At 41.8% G+C, this 23,475-nt stretch overlaps 1 protein-coding gene across 6 annotated transcripts in view; it reads left to right on the top strand.

The window, feature by feature from the left end:
• INO80D (INO80 complex subunit D) overlaps window positions 1-10,182 on the top strand; it is a 35,024-nt gene extending 24,842 nt beyond the window's left edge. For 5 of the 6 annotated variants that reach the window (XM_042874451.1, XM_042874450.1, XM_042874448.1 and 2 more), the window contains 5 exons: window positions 1,531-1,640; window positions 3,383-3,516; window positions 4,877-5,094; window positions 5,391-5,548; window positions 6,508-10,182. In XM_042874451.1, coding sequence (XP_042730385.1) covers window positions 1,531-1,640; window positions 3,383-3,516; window positions 4,877-5,094; window positions 5,391-5,548; window positions 6,508-7,676 — 1,789 coding nt within the window. In that variant the 3' untranslated portion in view covers window positions 7,677-10,182. The remainder of the gene's footprint in view (window positions 1-1,530; window positions 1,641-3,382; window positions 3,517-4,876; window positions 5,095-5,390; window positions 5,549-6,507) is intronic. The other variant, XM_042874449.1, reaches the window with a different exon arrangement.
• The last annotated feature ends 13,293 nt before the right edge of the window (window positions 10,183-23,475 follow it).

Here is a 23,475-nt window from a genome sequence, read left to right as displayed (position 1 = left end):
AGCAAATCAAACTTAAGTTCATGCTTTTTATTAGATTTAACTCAATCTAGCATTAAATGAAACTCGGTAACAAAAATCTTCTAACAGCTCTGAAGGTTACCTTCAGTGGGAATTTTTTCGAGGTAATGTCAACATCCCTCCAGCTCTTGGCGTACTGAGAGTTGGTTGGTATGTGTTGTATAGAGACTGAGTAAGTCTGAACCCTTGGGTACCCCCAGTTCCCTTTGATTCCTTGATTTTGCTTTACAGGGTGTGTTACTGTGGGTTTGGGGAGAGCTGGTATGAGAGACAGGCCAGGTATCGAGAGTATATTCTGATGATTAGATGCTCTTGTTCCTGGCCAGTGGGCTGTGGTTCTTGGCAGTGGGAGGGCTTATTGCTGGGGAGGTGGAGTGATGCTGGAATAACTTCTCAAAAGTGTAATATAGAGGTATACGACTCGTTTATGAAGACACATAAATGTCTCCAAACTTCAGCTACAGCAAAACCCTTGCCAGAACTGACAAACTCTTTCTGGGTTTTTTGCTACTGAGGCCTTTCATTACATGAAAGATTAAATTGTTCTCAGAAGACTAGTGTAGACAGGTATGCCTGTCATCACTGCTCTAGTTAAATTAGGTAACTGCAGTCTTTTCATTTACAGAATCTTTCACAGGTAGTATCACTAACTAAAACTTTGCTCAGTCAAAGTGCAGTTGATGACAGTAATGGATGAAGGCAAGCAGTCAGGCTACAGGCAGCTTTTTGTCAACCTAGAAAACAACGTGTACAGAGGTGAAATTCAGCCCTGGAACCTCCAGCTTTATCTACGTGAAGGTGACAAATGCCTTGAGAGCAGGCTAACACCGAGTGAGCTGTGTAACACTTGCAGTACTCATCCACACTGCTGTCTGGTTGCCTGCTTGCAGCTCAGGCTCAAAGCACCGAGGCTGTGCTGAGGAAGCACTCTGGGGACCTGCTGGTGGATTGGGCTGTAGCACGTTGATGACAGAGAGCTTTTACCCATGTTGAGCACGCTCAGGCTCTGCCACTCCAGAGCTCAGTCTAAGTTTGTCTGAGCACATGCTTGCATGTAAGCTCTGGGGATGCTCGGCATGTTTTGATTTATGAACAGGCTTGAAAATGCACTTGACTGCCCATGTGGGCATACCCAATACTTTGTATTCTGAAAGTTGACTTCATTTTAAGGATCACCTATGATGACACTCACTTATTGCTGTTCAGGGCTCTGTTGCAGTGTGTAGTAATATTTACATAGTAACAGCACCAGAGCACCTCTCTTTACAATGAAGGCCCCATCAAATTAATAACAATCCTGTTAATACAGTCATACCTTCACCTTTCATTGACATCTATTCTGTATCCCTGTTCAGAGTGTGGTAGTAGATGTGCACCCATCTGGATCATGACACACACACATGTGATCTACAGTGTTTCATCCTGCTGTGCCACAGTCAGTGGAATGGTTGTGGTAAGTTAATACCTGAGACTGAGTTTTGGACTCCAAACTCTTTTATGCTTTTGTTTCAGCGCAAGCCACGCCAGGCAGAGAGATGCAGAACCAACAACCTGTAGTGGGACTTCGAAGGGAGAACTGTGCACTAACAAGGCCCTTCCATTCACCAGGCATTGTTTTCAGCGTATCCTTTTAACTGCTTAGAAGTGGAAGCTTTCCTGCTTTAGAGTTGTTCGTTGACAAAGGTGTTGTCACAAAGTAATGAGTGTTTGTTAGTGTCTTGTCAGCTGTATTGCTTTTAATTTTTCCTTGTGGGTCTGCAGGCAATGAAGATAAGTGGTTTGTTACTGATACCTTTCGTAGTCACATTGTTTTACTCCCGTAAGCTATGTCTAGTGGGTATAAGAAATCTGTATGAAAATGATCTTATTTCATGGATAAAATGGTACAAAACACGTGGCCCTCAATATCACGGCTTTCATATAATTCTTGGTAGATTCAAGTAGGTTTATATGAAACAAATTTTACTTACTATGAAAGGTTTATAGAAACAAATTTTCACATGTGGTTGAAAAAGATGACGTATGCAGTGACTGGGGAAGGTGGAAATCTGTTACTTTGCATTGCTAAAGAAACAGAAGAGAGGGAGTCAGAAAGTCCAAATTCTAAATGAGGAAGAACTCCCAGTGCAGAGAATTTCAAGCAACATCTGGAAAGATGTAAAGAGTTTATGTGTGAAGCTCACAGAGGGGAGGAAGCATACTACGTGTGAGGTTTAATTCTGAGCACTATAAACAAGCAGACCTCTGACCTGGAATACTTAACAATTCTGCAGTCTTGGTATTTTTATAGATGAAGACTTAGAGCTTTTGTAGGTGAAATTCCTTCTATTGAAGGTTTTGGTATTTTAAGAGACTAGTGTGTCTCTGTTCCAGTTGCTAGCAGATGGTGCACCTTTTCAGTTGTTTGGTTTGGCTGTGTTTTGGATCTTCCATGTGACTCAGAATTCTATTTTATTTTTCTTTAAGTGGTTTTGTTTGTGGGTGTATATAGAATGGTCAAGAATAGTAATTTTTGCATTTCTACCTGTTTTGTTTATACTTTCTTCTCACTGGAAACCTGAAACAAGCAGTCTGCAATCCAGATTGCCTTCTGCAGTTTCTTTTTCCCATTTTCTTTTTCTTTTCCTTTTGCATTTTAGCATTTTAGTATTTTTTTGAGCACACCTAATGATCTTGAGGGTAGAATCAAACTGAAAACTATTCAAGACCGAAGGAGTATTTCTACTGCTGCTGAAAAAAGCCGCAATGAAATACCTGTTTGATTTGCTTTAAGACTAGAAACATTTTCACCTCTGCAGGGAATTTTTCTGAAGGAAATATCAGTGAGCTTACGTTTAGATTTACTTGACCTTTGTGTCTGATTACACATCTTTTTTTCAGGGGAGCAGGAAGGATCTTGAAACTTCTTTGTCTGAGTTGTACAGATAAATGCCAAGAATGTACCTCAAAAGATTGAATTAAGAAATAGTCTTTCTTTAATGTTTCAGTATGGATTGTCATTAGTCTGTAAGGAAATAGTCGTGTTGACTATGCTGCTTCAACTGGTACTATTGATCTATTGATTAAGAATCCAGGAAAAGACTTCTTTTTGCTAAGAACTCATTAGTGAAATAGCTGCTTCCATAAAACTATCTCAATATATAATAAAATCATTAGAGATTCTGCATGAATGCACTTTTTCACTTTAAAACTTGGGTTTGAGCCTTACCTAGCTTTGAACTTGAATAACAAAGTTAAGATACTCATTAAAAGTAGCATCCGTGGACAGATAAAGTTGAAGGCTCTGATCTTTACCAGATGGATAAATCAAAGGGCGTTTCTCCATCATTGCCTTGTGTGTTATTCCTGACTCAGAAATGCGCAGATATCTTACTGAACCGTTCTCAGCAGCTCTTCTCAAGTTGCACGGCCAAGTTTGCAGATGGTCAGCAGTGCTCTGTGCCAGTTTTTGACATTACACATCAGACACCTCTGTGCGAAGAACATGCCAAAAAAATGGTGAGTACAAAACCATAATTATTTCTTTGTACTGAGTAAACTCTTGCTTGATAATTAGAGAATTCACAAACTTAAGAGCTCATTGCCTTTTACTTTCTTAAGAAGGTAAAAGATTCCTGGTTAGTGTAAAGTCTGCTGTAGAAATCTTTTAGATACTTTTGATGATATAACAAAGTGCACATGAGAATATCCTCCTCTCCTGTATCAAGAAATAGCAAAGTCTTTGTTAGAGATCCTGTGGCCATTTTATTTGGACTCACTCCTGGCCCTTGGTTCTGAATGTACTATGAGTTGTGGTATGGACAGAGCACTGCTTTTCAAACAACCTTGCTACGCAGCATCCCAGGCATTTTCTAGAGGAAGTGTAGATAGCAATTAAGCAATTACAAACATAATGATTTTGCTACTTAATTTACCTTTCAGTGACTAAAGAAGCTGTCTTTAATCCCCTTTAGGGATCTTTGCATCCCAGAGGAAAAGCAGTGGCCTACAACACAGTGAGAGAAGGCACAAATAGAGATGATGTCCTCTACTCTCCCTTTATGCCTTCAATCTTCCAGAACAAAACTTCTCAGATCATGTGCACCCACTACTGTCTTGCCCTTTCTTCAAGGCAGTACGCATAAAACTGCTGGTTCTGTTTTGTTCTGTTGTTGGAGTCTGTTGTTTTTCTTGTGGATTTTTTTTTTTTTTTTGCCCCCTCTCTCTAATAATTCTGAAATACTGAGTTTTCTAGGTTAAAATGTGATGGTTTCTGCTAAACAAACAGGTTTGTATGCGATGTTTTCCCTTTTCCCAGCTAGTCTTTACTGTGTCTGTCACTATTTAGTTCTGCAGCAGATAAAATCCTCTGCCATTCCCAGCATAATGGTAACTGAGAATTGAAAAATATTTGCTTTATTTTGTAAATGGCCACTGGGTTACTCTTAGAAAGCAGTGAAGCCATAGTTACTCAACCATACTCTTTACAAATCCCTAGTCCTAGAGTGCTGTCTCTTTTGTACGGAAGAGGACAGTTGAGGATGCTGTCTGCAGCTGCTACACTCCATTATTACCACCTTAACAAAGTATTCACAGGAGTGCTACCAAAAGAACAGTTTTGCAGAGATTTAGTTAGGATTTGTTACGATGGTTTTGTTAAATAACACTATACAGCCTCTTCTATTTACCATACCCCAAACTTTGGTGTCTGTGATTTTTTTGCCAGAGAGGGAAGAAACAGCTTAATATTTGTGTCTTGCCTGGGTTTAAGTTAGTGGTCTCTCTTGCATGACATACGAGCATAATGAGGGGAAAGAAAGGCAAGAAAAGTAATATTTGTTCTTTATTTTCTTCTGCTGCTATTGTTTTGTTCCCAAAGGACAACTTCTTGAGGGGGGACAGCTCCCGTAAAGTTCAGCACCAGCAGCAGAGGAAACCCAGGAAAAAAACAAAGCCACCTGCACTTACCAAAAAACACAAGAAGAAGAGAAGGCGAGGCCCACGCCGGCCCCAGAAACCTATTCCTCCTGCAGTGCCCCAAGGGAACCTCACCATGCCTGCCAGTGTCTCACTGCCAGTAGAGATGCCCCATATACGGTTAGTGGCAGCCTTGCCCCACCCTGCTCTCTGCTATCTTGAATGTTGTAAATAAGTACTGTAGAAAGGTGTGATGTTGCTGTGCTGATCAGCATCTGGAGCAGGAAGATGCTTCTGGAGAAATTACATCTCCATATGACTGTTGGGGAAAAAAAACAACTGAACTTAGAGTCAGTAATTTTAGAACTGAGCAAATACTGAATTTGATGGATAAAGTGTGAGGAAATGTCCATTCGTAGTTGTTGTCTGAAGGAATCAAAGTCAAACACTGGGGACTAATGGTTCTTTCTGTCCAGGAGCCCCTCCACCCCAGAGCTGAGTGCCGATGAGCTGCCTGATGATATCGCCAATGAAATCACAGACATTCCACATGACTTGGAATTGAATCAGGAAGACTTCTCTGATGTCCTGCCACGGCTGCCCGATGACTTGCAAGATTTTGATTTCTTTGAAGGTATCGTTTTATTTTATTCTATGCTAGTGTGAACACAGTCAGTGAATTGCAAAAACAAGTATTTCTGAAGCATGCATTTTGAGGGGCTGCTTGCTTTCTCAGAGAGGCAGTAACTTCTAGACAAGGGAGAATGCGTCTTCCCTATTGTTTGTGAGCTCTGAAGTAAAGCAGCCTTTGAGAAGGCTGGTGTGTGTAGATGAATGCTTGCTCTTATAATTACTGCTCTGTAAATCCTAATTGGTTTAGCTTTTTAATAATTCATTTTGCATTTTTATTGCCTGTCAGTGTTGCAGTTTAATCAAGCATATTCTTAGTAATGGCATCTTTCTGCCATTGAGTGGGGCTGAAATCACGTTCAATGTTGGTCTTTGATAAAAGGAGAGGAGAGTGAAAATAAGATCTTTAAATACGTTTTTGAAACTAGCTTTTGATCAGCCTGAATTTCTGGATTCTGAAGCTTGGTAACTATCACAGGTAACAAAGAAATAAGAACAGCTTGGAGCTGTGTGGAATATGTGATTTCTTTGCTCATTTTCTGACCAGATATGATATCAGTGTATGCACTTCAGTAGAAATTAGCTTAAATTGTACTGATTGTATAAATTTTAGGCTGTATTGCAGTAAGCAGAAAGGAATTTGTAGACAATTTGAATTTGTTTTATTGCAGCACTGATGAAAATCTTGCTTAAGCGTTTTTGCTTTAAATCCAGTGAGAGTGGGGGGCACCTTATACTACAAGTTGAAGAGGAGGAAAGGAGAAGGAATTTCACAGGAGAGGAACGTTTTAGTTTCTAGTTTTTCTTACGCTGCTTTTGTAGTCAACACTGGTGAAGGAAACTTTCTCTGTACCACAAGCCATTCTGGAAACTTATACACTGCTGTTCTGTACCCCTGCATCCTTCAGGTGCTGGGGGCCGCCTGAGATGAGTGCTTAACTTCTGATATCCCTGTTTCTGCAGGTAAAAATGGAGATCTCCTTCCAACAACAGAAGAGGCTGAAGAACTGGAACGGGCCCTACAGGCTGTAACTTCTCTTGAGTGCCTGAGTACCATTGGAGTACTTACACAGACAGATGGTGTGCCAGTTCAGGAGCTGTCAGATAGAGGGATAGGGGTGTTCTCTACAGGTGCTGGAGCTCCAGGAATGCAGTCCTTGAGTCGAGAGGTTAACACGGATCTGGGGGAGCTGTTGAATGGGCGTATAGTACATGATAACTTCTCCAGTCTGGAGCTGGATGAGAACTTGCTCCGCTCTGCTACCTTGTCCAACCCACCTACGCCCCTGGCAGGGCAGATCCAGGGGCAATTCTCAGCCCCAGCCAACGTCGGCCTTACTTCTGCCACTCTGATAAGCCAGAGTGGCCTTGGGGAGAGAGCCTTCCCAGGACAGTTTCATGGACTTCACGATGGCAGCCATGCCTCCCAGAGGCCCCACCCTGCCCAGCTGCTGAGCAAGGCAGATGACCTGATCACCTCACGACAGCAATACAGCAGTGACCATTCACACTCCTCACCCCATGGAAGCCATTATGATAGTGAGCATGTGCCGTCTCCCTACAGTGACCATATCACATCCCCTCACACCGCATCCTTTTCTGGTGATAACCTGGCAGCTACCTTCTCAGCAGAGATGCCCATGATGGCACAGCACTTGCTCCCAACTCAGCTGGACGTGCCACTTAGCGGGGTGGTCAACCCCAGAACTCATTGGGGAAATCTTCCTGTCAATCTTGGGGACCCCTCTCCGTTTAGCAACCTTCTTGGTGCAGATGGACATCTCCTGTCCACCTCCCTGTCCACACCACCTACCACCTCGCATTCAGAGACCACACAGCCTGCCTTCGCCACTGTGACCCCCAACAGCTCCAGTGTGCTTCCGGGGTTGCCGCAGACCAGTTTTAGTGGCATGGGTCCTGCCTCCGCTGAACTCATGGCCTCCACCTCCCCTAAACAACAGCTCCCTCAGTTCAGCGCAGCTTTTGGGCACCAGCTGAGTTCCCACAGTGGCATCCCCAAGGACCTGCAGCCCAGCCACAGCTCCATAGCTCCTCCCACAGGCTTTGCAGTGACCGGTGCCACCGCTACCAGTACCAATAACGCATCTGCGCCCTTCACCACCTCCAGCTGAGCTTGTCTGCCTGGCTCTGTGCAGGTAGATGGGGGACCTGTGTTTTCTTTCTTTTCTTCCTTTATTTTTTTTTTCTGTCCTCTCCTTTCCCTCCCCCCCCCCCCCCTTTTTTTTTTTTTTAATTTTTTTAAACGAAGGGGTTAAAAAGAAAACCCCAGCTTCAGTACTGACCAGGGTTAGCCCTCTGTGAACCTTGCTGTAGCGTTCACATGTGCTTGTTACGCACTGGTGCTCATTTAGTGCAGGCAGGTTCACTGTTCCCCAGTAATTCCTTAAGGATACAGCACAGTTACTGGATGTAATTGATCTTAGCAGTAAGACCTAGCAATGGGAAGATACCTCAGATTACGGATGCATGTTACTGATTCCTAGGGTTTGGATCAGTGCTTGCCATCCCCATTAGCATCTGGTAGAAAGTTTTCCAGTGGGCAGAAGTCTTTTTATTATTATTATTATTTTTTATTTTCCCAAAGGTAGCATCTGGCATTGAAAACTTGGCTGCGCACATTGAATTGAGAATAGTGCACTGAAGTCCTAAAACAAGACCATGTTCAAGAATGAGTTTGACAGCTTGTTAAGATAGTGTCTTGATCTCCTCTGTGTGCGTGGTGTGTGTGTTTGGGGTGCAGGAAGCAGCAGTTCTTCTTCTGCTTTTGGTGAAGAAGTGGAAAAAGTGGGATTTGTCCCCTTTTGGATCTGGTCACTGTTCTTAATGCATGCTGACTTTTATTTTGATGATGATGATTTTTAATTCATTGAGCAGCAAGGGGAACAATTGACTGTTGCCCATAAATTTGAAGGCTGATGCAAAGCTAACCCAGAGGAAAAAAAAAAAACCAAACTAAAAAAACCAACAAAACCAGAAATGTTGAAATAGAATAATGGTATAGTGAAGATTCCTGTGCAGAAATTCCCTTCCCTGCTGAATTACAGTGGCCTTGTAACATTGATGATTTGCCTTTTCAAGTGTGGCTTTGTCCCAGACTCCTTGCCTGACAGGCTGACAGGTACTTTCCAGGTGAAACTGGAAGAATTCAATTGGTATTCTGCCCATCCACACAAGTCTAGTTCAGGCCCTTTGGTAAGTTCCAAACGGTTGCATTTTTCAAATTGTTTCAAATTGTGACTTTGTTAGCTTTTTTTCACACCAAGCCATATTGTTTTTGGATTTCTTATGGGACTTGATGCTCTTAACATGAAGCTGAGTGTGTGTGTAAGGAACTAGCAGGTACCTATCAGCAGTTGTGGCTAACCAAAAGATAAATCACTAAAGCAAAATAGGTAAATAAGAGTTTTTTTGCTTTCTTTTTTTGGCAGGACAGTTTTGGTTTTACTGCTCACCTGCTGAAGACGGTGTTCAGACTCTTAGGTAGTAATTTCAGAGTAATTTCAGTTCTTATAGAATGGAGTCCACTAGCTTTTAGATGTTTTTATTTTTTTACTTTGTTTTTAATCCAAGGGATAACAGCAGCAGAAATCCAGAGGTGTTTACATGTATCTCTTTACTGGAAGGGAAAAAAGGAATTTGCTTGTGACTTTATAGGGCTCAGATTTGCTACTATACTTTGACTGTAAAAGCAACTCCTATTTCATTAGTATAACAAGTCTCTACTATTCTTGACTTGTTTCTGAGATGCAAATGAGTGAGAATAGAAAAACCCACATTTCAGTCTCCGACTGTAGAAGAGGGATTTCCTTCCACCTTAGTGTAATACATCCTATTGCATATATTCTAGTCTAATCCAGGAAACTGAGAACCAAGCACATGTGATAGGGAGGCCTAATAAATTGTTTGAGCAAGAAATCTTTGAACTAAGTTTAGTTTCTACAGAAAGTCATTTCGTTAGCAGTCAGGCCCACATCGAACTCTGACCCAAACCTCTCCTTTCATCTTGCTAAAGAACAGAGTTTAAATGGGAGAGGTCTTGTCTCCTTACTATCATAGCAATCATACTATCTCCTTTTCTTGAAAAGTTTGTCCTCCTTAAACTTAAAGGAGTATGGATGACGTGTGTGTCCTTTATGAAATTGCAAGTGTATGTGGGTGGAGGAAACAAAAATGATTTTCATGCTTCTGTTGTTATGAAGTCCTTATTTCATACTTGGTAAAATAGATCTTAATAATATAAGGCAAATATTTTTTAAGTGGTGATTTAAATATGTTTGTAACATTTAAATGTTTTTAAATCATGTAAAAAGTTGAGTTGAAGCCTATGAAATCCTGCTTGTGATTGTCCTGCTGATTGAGGAATGCCCAGTGGTATTGTGAAATGAGGCAAATCTGACAAGGCATTTATTTATTTTTGTATTAAGTTCCCCACGCTTTGTTGAGGAGACAACTGTTTGATTTGCAAATTATTTTCCTTGTGTCCATATTCATTCTTCATGTTTTGGGTGACTGGCTGAAAAAAAGTGAAGAACTAGTATACCAAATGGTTAATTCTTTAATCTGCTTGTGTATTTGTGTCACTTTTAGAGGATGTTAATTTCTATAAATTGGTTTCAGGACTTTGGTCTTGAAATGATTCTTGTGCCCATCAAACTCTCTCATGAAGCTGCAGCTATTGCAGGGTTTAATTGCTCCACATTACATTTCTCTTTCTTAGCAAATGCAGGGTGTGAGGGGGGGGAGGGATGGAGGGCCAAGTTCTGCTCGCTCAAATTGGTATAAATTTCAGAGGAGCTCTTTGGTATAAGGTCACTGTTAGTTTGTACTGGTGTAATTCAGAACAGTATCCAGATCCTAATCTGAGTGTTATTTTAATCAGGGAATTTCAAAAGCTGTCAAAGTTATGCAGGTTCATAATTCTCGTTTGAAATCATTGGCCATTATGGATCTGCATTCCTATAAGGCAACCTAGGACATCAACTCTTCCACCACTTAAACTTCAGTTTTGTATATCCCTTGATGACCTTTTCCTGAAAAGTGATGAGGTAACATTTTTCAGTGAGCAAACTAAGTTTGCAGTAAACTGTACTATTAAAAATGAATTTGTTCATATACATTGGAAGTAGGAATCCCTCTGTCCTGTCTGATAGAGTTCTGCAATGGGCCACCATTCTTGCCTTCTCCTGATTCACCTCCTATTTTTTCCACTGCCAGCCTGACGAGAACTTAGGAGAACTGATCTTAGGTTTACAGGAGAGTTTGTACCAGTAGACTTCTACACCTGCAGAGCCCATTGAGTTCAGTGGATCAGTGTCTTACTGCTGGATGTGGAAGATCCCATTGAGAACCTCACGCAGCCAAAAATTTGGCACCTCTCCCTCTGGGAAGTATTGCTGGTCTGGATGAGGTATTCCTTGTATAATTCCTGAATAGCATTCATGCTTTCTTGCTGAGGTTTTTGAATATCATCTCCTTGTACAGCAATTAGCACTCTAATCGCCCTTTCACCAAAGAGTCAGTGTAGCAATTTCAGTCCATTGATTTGAGTTGGTCAATATCTGTCATGCCCTTTACATATGAATGGATGGAATAAAGCTAGTTTAACTTAAAAGTTAATTTCCTTACATAAGATTTGAGTTGTAGAGAATGGAGAAAAGAATTAGATCTAGAATAAAGTACCATTAAGATCGTTTTTTGTTAATAGCTGCATCTCAATTATTTTTTGTACAAAAGTGCAAGAATTGACAGAATGACACATAACAGCATGGAGGCTGATAGGAGCAGCCTGATGGTGGCCTGGCGTGTGAGGTGTTCTGTTAGACACACTTTCACTTAGGAAGATTTTAGGCCAATTTCGAGGGGAGCCATATTCACTTAGATACCTCAAGGCTGATTTGTTCTTAGGTCTTGTCATTAACTGATAGAAGAAGATGCATCTGTGATGCAAGAAGATAGGAAAGATGCCATTTTTTGTCCCCTCCAGCTTTCCGCTTCTTCCAGGTTCTTGCTTAGTTCTTTTCTCATTGGTAGCAAGCTTCTTTGTGTCTTTGGACATAAAGGTCAGTGAAACAATTACATCAATAATGCTGAAAGGTAGCACAGATGAAGGTCTGCCTCATACACTATAGTCTGCAACAGCTAGGCTTCCCACTTCTTTCAGCAGGTTAGTGAATGAGGATTCACAGTTCTTGTTTGAAAACATTAGTATGCCTTGAGAAGCTTACAACCCATTAGGCAAAAATCAGAGATGGCATTGGAAGTACAAATGTAAGGGAAGAAACATTAAAAGAGGGGCTGGGAATGAATTTGCAAGCTAATACCCACATTCAGTTAGAGGCTGTTTTGGTGTAACCACATCTAAGTACAGTCTAGGGTTGAATTGCCTTGCTAGGGAAGATGGGTCTCGAGGAATATTACCCTGTAGAGGTGTCTTCACTGAGAAGTTGTCCCTAGTGATTAAGTGCACATCCTGCTGGTCCACATCTGAAGCTCCGGCTCCTCCATGGCGCTGTAGCAGCATGGCTGTTGCATTTCCCTGTAGGCATCAGCAGGACCAGCTCCCTGGTACTAAATCTTTCAAGTGGTGGAAGGCAAGCTGCAGCAAGGGGAGTTTTCAGCAGGCAAAAGTAGGCAACTTACCTGTGATGATTCTTCTGCAGTGAAGCACTGTGTGGGTGTCTGGGCAGCTTTCTTCATGGGATGTTTCTTTTTGCCTTTGAATTTTTGCCATGACATGTAAAGAAGTCTCCTATGCAGGCCAGTTGCAGCATCCTCTGGTGGTGGAGATACTAAATAAAGGAGTAGGTTTGGATCTTTTGAGTGATATTTAGTGCTGGGATGTTGGGGGCTGCTCCTCTTACCCCTCTCCCCTCCTTTTATTTCCTTCCTTCTGCATTCTCCATCATTCTCTCTTTTAGTCTCCCATTCTCAGATAGTTCTCCAGGGTAGGTAATGCCAACCGTAAGTCTTCTGTGGCTTGGTCCTGAGTGACTGTGGCTGTGAAATACAAAGAAGGAGAGATTGCTGCATTTCATAGCATACATCTGGGGTGCTAGGATGACAGTGTACTAGACGTCAAATATTTCTCAGCTCAGTGAGTAGGGTTTCACAGCACACTGATAGGTTGGATGCTGAGGAGCATCAGCAGTGAATGTGTGGGCTTTTAGTGAGCATCTGCCTTCTCACAGATTTTTCTTGTTTTGAGAAGTGCATCAGTAGAAAATCACAAAAGTTACAGATTATTCTCTTTAAAAGCTGCGTGAAGAAGCCCAGCTAAAAGTAAAGATGGATGGGGGAAAAATTGACATTTGAATTTACTAAGCTTAAATTTGAACTTCAGGTGACTCCTAGTCTGTGAGAGACTTCGCTCTCTCAGCTAATTTGTTGGGAATGAAAAGCCTGTGGGAGAAGGAGGAATTGCAGAATATTGTGTCTTGGAACAATTTTCTCGCCCATATCTTCATCCATTTAAACACAAACCAAAAAAGTAACTCAGTTCTGGGAGCTTTTCCTTTGCTGTTCTGCTACTTGTCTCCTGGTTGTTGGGTTCTTTGTTTTCCCCTGTTGTATTCTGCTTCCACACGCTTGTTCTCGGGCCCCTGTGGAACAGGGTGGCAGTGGAGCGTGAAGGAAGTCAGTGGGTTTGGCTGTAGATGGACCTCGGTAGAGAAGGCTTTCTTTTTCCAGCTCCTTATAAGCGTTGGCACCTTTTCAGTCTTCCTTGGCTCACATAATTTAGTTTGGAAGTCAACAGGTTGAAATTCAGGCTTTTGACCTTAAAACTATACATAGTTGATGAGGGAGAAATGCATTCCTGTGCTCCTTCCCCTCCCTAGCCCCCAAGCACACACACGGTGAGATGCACAGAGTACATGCGCGTGCACTTGGTCCAGCAGCGCTAACGTTTTATCTGCTTGCTGCCTTCACCAGCCGGCGCCCACTGAAGTGAGCTCTGGGTGGGTGATGTCCCCAGATATCCTCTGGAAAACTTTAACTTTGGTGCAGATTGCTTCTAATGTAGCTGACTGACATGGCATTTGCTTCTGCTTTGGAGTGGATAATTTACCCTGTAATGAATCTAACCTGCGTTCCGAACAGCGTATGGTCCCAATGAAAACAGATTCATTCTGAAGTGATGAACAGTTGGGTTCTCATGCAAAATATCCTACACATCCTACCAGAAGGGGTTGAACCAGTTTCTCTGAACAGTGATTATCTTCACTGTACAGTTTTGGGTATGTCTCAGGGATTCCTTGTGGAAATAAGGGCAGTTAACAAAAAAAAAAAAAAAAAAAAAAAAAAAAAAAAAAAAAAAAAAAAAAAAGAAAGAAAAAAAGAAAAAAAAAGTAAATAGTTTTAAAAGTAAATAATAATTTAAGGTAGAGCGTCATCTAAGTGAGAGTGCGAGAGAGAAATCCGTGTTCAATTTTCTAGTCCACTGTCTGGCTTAGGGACTCTTTCTCTTCTTGGGGCTCTCAAGATCAACATACAGAATCTTTTTCATCACGCTCAGCTTTAAACTTTTTATTTAAAGATACCCTTCCCCAATGAGCTTTCAGAATACTTATTGTAGATTTTAAGAGAAATGGTATATTAATTTATGCTATTAACATCACCTCATAAATTATAAGTTTTATACTAAAGCTGTATTGAGTGTAATGAATTATGTTGCATATGTGTTTTTAATGGCTATAAAATTATATACAAGCTTTTTTGGGAAGACAAACTAGTGAAGCACCTTTTTACACTGGATTTTGCCGTGTCAAGGTGTACAGCTATTCTTTGCTACCTTGCAGATATCTATATCTATATCTATATATAGATATATATATAATTAAAATAAAATGGTATCCTGTATCAACAAAGCATAGAACTCTTTTTAACCCTTATATCACTGTTCCTATATCTCTTTTTAAATTTTATTTTGAGTGTTACATTCTGCAATAATTTATCTGTGGTTTGTACCATTGATTAGACATTTAGTTACAGGGTAAATAGATCAAATTAAAAAATCCAACTACTGTAGCTGGAAGTTGTGAAACAAGTTTTAAGACTTTTTTTTTAATGTATTTATTTCCAGTTAGCTCTGTGAGTTGGAATTTGAAAAGTCAGAACATTAGAAATCTCAGTGTCTTATTCAGGAATTTTCCCCCTCCTTTCCTCACAAAGGAATTCCCACTGTGACTTATAAATAGAATTAGACTGCCTGTGTGCATGTATGTATGATATATACACACAAAAATATGCATTGGGGGGGATGTATGTGCGATACGAATGTGTATATTGTATGTAGGTCATAGTTTTGTAAAGAGAAAAGTAGTCGAGAGGTGATGGAATGTATTGTAGAAATGTGATTATTTAGTAGGGGGTTCCTATGTCCTCACTGTTGTATAAATAACTCAAACTCTCTACTATATAATCTTCTGTTATAAGGCTAATTCTGATATCATGTCAATTTTACTGTTTTTTAAATGACTTGCAGTGAGCCCTGTTTAACATGTCATGAAAATACCAAGCTCCCAAAGACAGCCTTTACATAAAATACATGGAGGAGGAGAAGGGATGGGAGAATTGAGTGATATTTTTCAGGAGAATTTGAAATGGAGAGTTCTGTGATGACGACGAGACGGAGGGATTGTGTATTTTTGCAGATTAATACCTGAATCTCCTATAGTCTGATGTGGAAAATGTGGTTAACCAGTTGTACTTGGTTTTCAACTCAGGTTGTAAGGAGCACTGGTTGAGGACCGATCTCCGTTCTGTAAGAGGCTCTTGTCTTCAAAGCAGATTCTTTTCTTTCCTGAAGGTCTTTGTGTGTACTGATTTTGCTCCAGAATTGCTGTTTTGGGACAGAGCAAAATACACTTTCAGCCCAGGGAATTCCACTTGTGAGTTTTGGAATTTGGTTTTAGCTGTTTAGCTCTTTTTCATAATCGGAGAAGGAAGATTTCTTTGAGAGTTCTCACTTGAAAGGGTGAGGAATCAGAAACATTCTTATATTTTTGCTTACGCGTCATACTGTGCATCAGTTACAACATTTAGGCTGGAGAAAAGTAAAACCTAAATGTTATTTATTCATGCAGTTTCACTTTTAGTGATGCTGATCCCGGTGGCTTTAAAAATCTGTTTAGATGAACAGAGCTTCCAGTATTGCACAGACATTTTAACTCTAATTTTTTTGATTTATTATTTTTTTTTTAAAGCGGTTGCAAATCAAACTTTGAAGTTTTTGTACTTTCCCTTCCCTCTCAGTACATCCATGCCACAGTGCATTTCTTTTCTCATGCATCTGCATGTACAAGCGAACAGGGCAGGGAGGTGGATGTTGTCAAGAGGCCTTTCCTTCTCATTGTGTGGTGGTAATGGGAGCTAGCAGCATAAATCTGTATGCCTTTTGGGGAAAAATAGACCTGCTTCTGTGTGTACCTGTACAGAGAGAGAGATCTGTATATGAGATGTTGGTAGCACTTTGCTGAATGTGCTCTTGTCCTCATGATGCACGATAAATAGGTATGAATACAATCAATCTATGTGTGTATATATATATATATGCATACAGATATATATATAGATGGTATATACGTAGTATCACACACGTGCATTAGTTGTAACATAAACAAGTGTGTGAGCTGAAAGACTAGCCATAACCTATGTGTAACAGGTAAGCACGTGGTGCCAAACAACATGGTCTTAGTTCATCTGAGGGCTTTGGTTGGTGTCAGTGATAGGTCTGATCGTGGTCACCACTGATTTTTGTTACCTCAGCCCTCAAAACAGAATTTCCTTGGTACGTTTTTGCTTCTGTGTATATTAATACTCAGTGAGGCCTCTTGCAATGCCGACCTCTTTTGCTTTGCTACTCCATTACCTCCATTCCAGCTCCTCCCTGTCCCAGTATCTCTGAAGCTTATCATGCTGTAGAAGTAAGCAGCTCTAATGGCCCAGTCCGGCACTTCTATGCATTAGGGAAATTTTCTGGGTGACTGCAGTGGCAGCTGAATTGGGCCGTGAGCATTTGCTTGACCCTAGGCAGATTTTTCCAGTTACTCAATTGTATTTGACTATGACTGTGATTGATTTGCAGATGAATGCTAACTTCTCTTAGAAACTGATGCAGTTACCTAGAATATTAAAAGGTTAACCCAGCACCACGATTCAGAGGTAAATACTCAAAATGAGAAAAGCAAACCCACTGAAAACATCTTAATTTTCAGCCCCAGTGTGAAAAAGGGAGCTCAGTGTGCCTTTCCCGTAAGGAGAGCAGTGAGCAGAAGGCAGCCTTGTGCTGGTTCTGAGCAGCGCTGTTGTCAAACATATCAAGAGAAACACAGCTCGTTAGTTTTACCAGTAAACAGATTTTAAAGTGAGCTGCAGAGTTGACCATTAGCATGCAAGAATTTTGCATCTCATTGTGCATTGAATGATTTTGCTTATGCAAGTGAATTGTGTTTTTAAGTATTTTATTTTGTTTTCTGGCTAGCTGGAGTTCCCCTGTCCTTTTAGCAGAAAGCAGCTGTCAGAAACCTGCTCAGTCACACGTAAGCACTGCTGACATTCATGGCTTGCTTACCTGTGGTTTCAGAGGAGAGCGCAGCTCCATTCTCCCACCAGGCCTTACTGCAGTCCACGTTTTCAGTCTGGGTATGGCACTGTTTTTCTTGGCCACAGTTCAGCCATGGAATTTTGTCTTCCTTGCGTTTCTATTAGGAAAAAAGGTAACTGATGTACTGTTCCATCTGAGCTTTCATGCAATCATACATGACGATTTCTATAATACATGTTTGGGTGTGCGTATGGGTATGGTTGTGTACTGGGTGTGTGTATAACACATATATGCACACATAGATGACCCTATTCCAGTTTATGTATGTGGAGAACATACTTGTTGGTCCTCTCCTAGTATATACTCATGCATTCGTATATTAAATATGTATATAGAGTGTAGATGTCCTGCATATACATGTGTATATGTTATGAACCTTGGATGGCATTTTTTTAAACATTTTGCAAATTGCTGTCCCTTATGAGATATTTTCTCTGAAGCTGCATATATAGAAGAAATGGAGAAATGTGTTATCAAAGTTTTATTTTAAAAAGGAGACTCTTGATTATCTAAAGCCATTTGTAATTGTTCTTTTGAATTTTTACTAGAAGGGTTGTTACTAAAAAAGAAAAAAAAAAAGAAAAAGGAAAAAATAAAAACAAAAAAACACCACCACCAACCAAACAGGCAGATCTTACTCCCACCATCACTTAAGATGGAAAGAAAGAAATGGAAGTGCAAGTTCAGAAGTATTTATTTCCTCATGAGGCATATTGGAATCACGTTCTGCTCACCTCCCTTCTCTAAATAGAATTAATGATTCATGGTTTCTTTTACACAGCTTTCCCCATTATTTTACCTTCTTCAGTCATTGTTCACCTCCTACATTTGGTAGTGCTGAGGCACTGAGGAGATCTCGTGCTCTTCTGTCCTTTCCAGGAATAATTCTGGTGCATCACTATCGTGTTTCATGTTAACATACTCGTGGAGGACAGATATTTTTTATGAAGATGTCTGTAACAAGTCTTTAACTTATTTAATGTGAGAAGCCTTTGCTGGAGTCTATTGTTTCTTTCCAAAGAGTTTTGCTTTTTTCATCATCATTCATTAGTTCCCTTCTTATTTAATGCCTGAGGTTTTAGGGTTTGGGTTGTATTATTGTGGGTTTTTGTTGGTTTGGGTTTGTTTTTTTTTGCTTTGTTTTTAAATTCCCCAAAAATGTGGGAGCAAGTGGAGCAAAAGAGGTGTCAGCCCCACCCAATATCCTCTTTACAATTAAGAATAAATATCTATGTTTTGGGTTTAATGCAAGAGAAGGTGGCAAATGGACAATCTGAAGTGCTTTAATGGGGACGGTCATTCTTTCCAAGGCTGTCTCAGAGAAGTTTGTGTTTGGTGTCATTTTAAAGGCAGTGTGATCGCACTGATATCAGAAACAGCCTTTTAACAAAGAGCCTCGTACAGCTGTTCGGCCACTCGAGTTTAAAGCATAAAGTTGCAGTGGGAAAGCACAGGTGAGGCAGTGTATTTGAACCAGTGAATTGTAGCTTGCAAACGTAACTGATTTTGAAGTAACTGCATGGTAGCAAGGATTAGCAGTCTCTTACACCCCTTCCTTGTTCCCTTTCATCCCCAACATGTATTCAGCATACCATACATTGGGAAAAACGACAGCTTGCTACAGCAAAGCTAAATCCAATAGTGACTGCTTAAAGGGAACATACAAACTTGCACTGCTGCATTCTGTACCACGCTGACGGGCACAAAAAACCCCGTCTCCTTCTGCAGATGTGCTGCTTTGGGGAGAGCGGAATCTGGGGATGCCCAAGGAGAGCAGTCGCAGTGCCAGCAGCTCCCAGAGTGATTCTGACAGCGTTCCAGGGTGGGTAGGAAAGCTCCTGTTTGTACTTCCCTTTAAATAGGATCAGTTGGCTCACATGTTCCTCATACTTCTCAATGAATGTACTGTATTACCATTAAAAAAAAAAAAAAATCAATGAAAATGATGATAGATTGGTCTCCCTTTGTTATCTGGTCCTTGTTTAATTTGTTTAAGGGTTTTTGTATACAAAAGTTTACATTTTTATGTATATTTTTCTTGTGTAAAAACTGATGTAATATGTGTATAAAACACTGTATGTATTATCTGTATATAGTGTGACAAAATGATTTTCTTTCTTTCTTTTGGATGTATTAATAAATCTTGCTGTGAAGTGGCTGTGTTTTCTATGATGAAACCCTCAGAGCCATTTCCTAGCTCTGAGCTGTATGAACAGTGCTCAGGCTGACATCTGATCTAATCCATCAAGTGTTTTGTTCTTTCCCCCCCCCCACCCCACGGTGTATCCTAAGCACAACTGCCCTTCGTTTTGCTAGCTGTACAGTCTGACGGTGCTCTGCTTTATTCTACATTGCTTTTTAATAACATTAGGTAATTAGTTTTGCAAACAAACCGAGGTCTTCAATCTCCTGATTCTAATTATGGTACTTTCTAACTCTGGATTACTGGCCCAGGGAGCAGATCCCTTTTATCTTGTTTTCTGTTGTGAACTGCAGAGCTGTGCTTGCAATACGATCTGAGGGGTTGCAAGAGAACCGTTAGGCCGTGGCTGAGCCGTGATTGAGCACCTGCTGAAGGGGCGGAGCTGGCCCTGGGAGCACAGGTGCAGCAGGTCACTGAGTGATTGCAAGGGGTGAACCCTGGGTCTCCTGCTCCCTGTCCTCATTCAAGGGCTGGCAGCAGAAGAGGAATAGTCTCTACTTGGAGATCACCTCCTTTGAGGGTTTCCAGTGAGCCTGGATCTTCAGAAAGGGGGTAAGCTGCTCGTTCTTTGTTACTTGACTACAGTTGATACTTTTTTGAGTGATCTGAAAACCGTTTGAAGGCAAATATGTCTGCTGCCACCTATCCTTACGGGGGGGTCTGATGGAATTCTGTCTCTTGTACTGTTATGTTTTCTGAGACTTTAAAACATGCGCTTCTGCTTCATCACCAAGTTGCAGATTGGTGTGCAGGATGCTGTGGGGCTGCATGTGGTACCATGTTTCTGGCAGGGCGCTGTGCAAGGAAAAGCCTTGGCTCCTCCATGGAGCTGAGGCTGGCATGAGGTGGACTGCCTTGGCTGTGCTGACCCTCCAGTGCAAGGTCTGCTCTCCAGGTGTGGCTTTTCCACAGCAGCATGCTGTTTAACCAGAACTGTACCTTGAGCACTCTGTGATAAGTAGATGGTTGCTACATCTTCCTTTTGGTATCTGTTTTGTGAAGTGTTCTCTGACTTGAGGTTTTGTAGTACTGCTGATGTCTGCTTTGCTGCCTCCTTCCCCAGTGCGTTTGAATTTGCCTTTTATAAGGGAGAAACAGTTGTGCTTAGTTGAGTCTGTTCTCCAGGTTTTGCTTTTCATAGGCAGTCTCTTTAATGCTGCCCTGATCACTGGAGTAACTATCAACAGAGACTGATGAGAAGGGGATTCAGTAATCTGACTTTCTTTTTAATGAACAGCAGCACAGCCATTTGAGACAGCGTAATTAGGGCTGCATTTTGCAGTGCCTGATTATAATTCAGGCTGAGGGATAAGTGGTGACAGTGAATGATACTTCCTCCATGCTAACGCACATTGTGGAGGTCTCAGCAAAGCTGAACCTGGTATGTGCTACAATATCTTACCTTTTGGGAGACAGGAGCGGCCCTTGAAAAGACAGCAAAGTGGCAGGAGGTGGAAGAATCGCTGGAATAAGTAGTAAAGATGTGCTTGGAAGAGAACAGCTGAGGCTGCTCTGTGGTATAAGACTTGAGGCAACAACGAGCAGTAAAAACATGGAGGTTGAGAAAGTGTGAGCTTTTCACTGGGCATGACTCCCAGCAAAAACTGAGCTGCCTGCCCTTGGGCATTCAGCTGATGAGCTTGGTGAGATGCTCCTCTGCTGAATAAGTCAGAACCAACTGAATAATCTGATGACTTCTTCGAGCATTTCCATGGGAAAAATCCAACAAAGAAATGCTCTTAGAAGATGATGGGATGACTCTCAGCCTGTGACTTTAGAAAACCAGCCAGTTGCTGCTGTAGTGCTGCGTTTCAAAACACGGGCTTTATTTGAAGTGGTGGTTCAGGAGGAATGTGGTGCATTGTCCTTTGTGTTGAGCTAGTTCTCTTGAGCTCCAGCAGTAGCCTTACAATAGCTGGCAGTTATTTTCTCAGGAAAGCTCATTAAGTTTGAACTTGAAAAGCAGGTGGCAGGTTTTATTACAAGAGCAAGTGTTGCTTCCATACTCTGTGAAGTGATTGAAAGGAGAAATCTTAACTAAATGTGGTAGCTGGCTTCCTGCAGAGGTGAAGGCAACCCTCTCCCAGGCATTGTCCCACCTGCAGGCAATAATGGAGCCAAGCTTCCATGCTTTCTCCTGGAGCCTTCAGCCCAAGTGTGAGGCAGCTATCATATTGGAGCTGGAGGTGTGTGATGCTTGGGGGAAAGGCTGTAGGTGATTGTTTTGCTCACTGCCGTGAGCTTCAGCCTTGGAATGGCTGCCTTGTTTCTCTGCTGGTGCTAACTTACGGTTTGTGGAAGACAGTAGTAGACAGCCTTGATATCACAAAATCTGAAACTGAAGTGTTGTGCTAAAATGTCCTAGGCTTTTATATTCATGTGTATTCTTGGGCTTCTGCAGGGGAACAGCAGTGCAAACATTCTATACTTGCACTAAGAGACATTCCTGGTACCAAGTCTCGCAGGTCCTGTTTGCCCCCATCATTTCACCTGTGATGGCTGGCAGTTGTGGTGTGGTAGGCTGTCCTACCACCTGAACTCAGCCTGGCTCTGCTGCCTGCTTCTGCTCAGCTTGTGCACCAGCTACGGCTTCTCCCTTGTTTAAAATGGAGCTTAAAGCCTTTGCACTCACACAGTGGAAGGAACCCCATGACCAACCATGTGGTGTCCCAGGGGCCTCCTGCAAATCTGACCTTCAGGGCCCTCTTTACTGTGACGCCTACTTGCTGCCATCAGTTATGCTGTTGAGATAGATGTAAATGCTGTCATGCTGATCAATATTCTCTCATAGCTCCCTTGTGATCCTCAAGCCCACTTTTTCTGGGAGGGTGTAATGAACTTTGTTGCTCTGTTTCCCCTTCCCTGCTGCAGCTGTGTTAGATGTGAGGGCCTTCTGGAGTGAGCATATACAATAGCACCAAGCAGGGAGTTGTCTGAGGAACTGCAGTCAGTGCCAGTAGCCCTACAAAACTCCTTTACCCTTGATACAGACAGTATTTATCCAGCATTTCTTCACACTCTGAAGTGTGTTGGAGAATTTCTTCTCAAGCTGTGCCTTTTGTTCACTGGCTTCATGTGCACCTGGCAGCAGAGCTCATTAGGAACTGTGATTGGTGCAGTCTCCAGCTGAAGGAGCAGCAGCAACCCTGCCTTGCCTGCTGGTGACTGGGCATTGACAGCAAGGGTGCTGAGCTATGTCAGACAGGGGCCAGTACTGTGCCAAAGGTTGGGTTTTTTTTGGCTTTTTTTTTTTTAGCTATGGGCCTTCAAAACAGAGCCTTTGCCAGATTGTGTTTTTCATTTGCTAAAGGTAAGTATTCTTTGCCACCACCATGTGACGGTGAACCCAAGTGGGATGGTCTGACGGGTTTCATAATTGCTTCTTTACATCTAGAAGGAAACGAATAGGTTAACTGTGAGGCACTTGAGGCATCTGGGTGCTCCTGTACACCTTCCTGCTGCCTGTTGGTGCATTTGAACTTGCTGCCTGAATCCAGAGACACGTGTATTAGCAGCAGCTGAGGGTGGCTCCCCAAGTGTGTAATCTTGTAATTTTTGCTCTTAGCAATTTGCATGCATTTGCTATGGCTGCTTTAGTGAAGAGCTTTCCAGTCCAACTGAATTTTTGAAGTCAGTAAAGCCACTTGACTGTTGTCTGAGAGCGCTTGGCTCTTTTTTTCTGCCCCAACCAGTTCAGTGCCTTTTTAAATCCTGCAGAAATTATTTCTGTTAACCAGCATTTGCTCAGTGGAGCTAGCCTGTTACCTTTCTTATTAACCTCCTCCTTCTGTTCTCCCTTGGCTCCTGCTGTTTGATATAGCTTTTGAATGTTTTCCCCCCGTTTTTATTGCTCAGTGTTTTTTGCCCATTCCGTATAATGCTTTAGGTGGTTGTTTTGTTGTTTTGTTTTTTTATTTTCCTATCTTCCCTCAGACTGCAACTCAGCTGCTGAGGAGGTCCTGATGAGCAAAATTAGATTCCTGGAGCTGCTCCTTGCAAGGCCTTATCCTCCCCATGTGGCTCCGTTGTGTCTACCAGTGCTGCCCAGGTACAGGGCCATGCCATGCTTCTCCCAGTGCCCCTAGTTATGAAATCAGAATTGGTC

Source organism: Lagopus leucura, unplaced genomic scaffold, assembly GCF_019238085.1.
Source record: "Lagopus leucura isolate 7727_CA_CO unplaced genomic scaffold, USGS_WTPT01 Super-Scaffold_100012, whole genome shotgun sequence".
NCBI lineage: Eukaryota > Metazoa > Chordata > Aves > Galliformes > Phasianidae > Lagopus > Lagopus leucura.
Note: the sequence above shows the minus strand (reverse complement) of the source record. Positions and strands in the feature narration are given on the sequence as shown.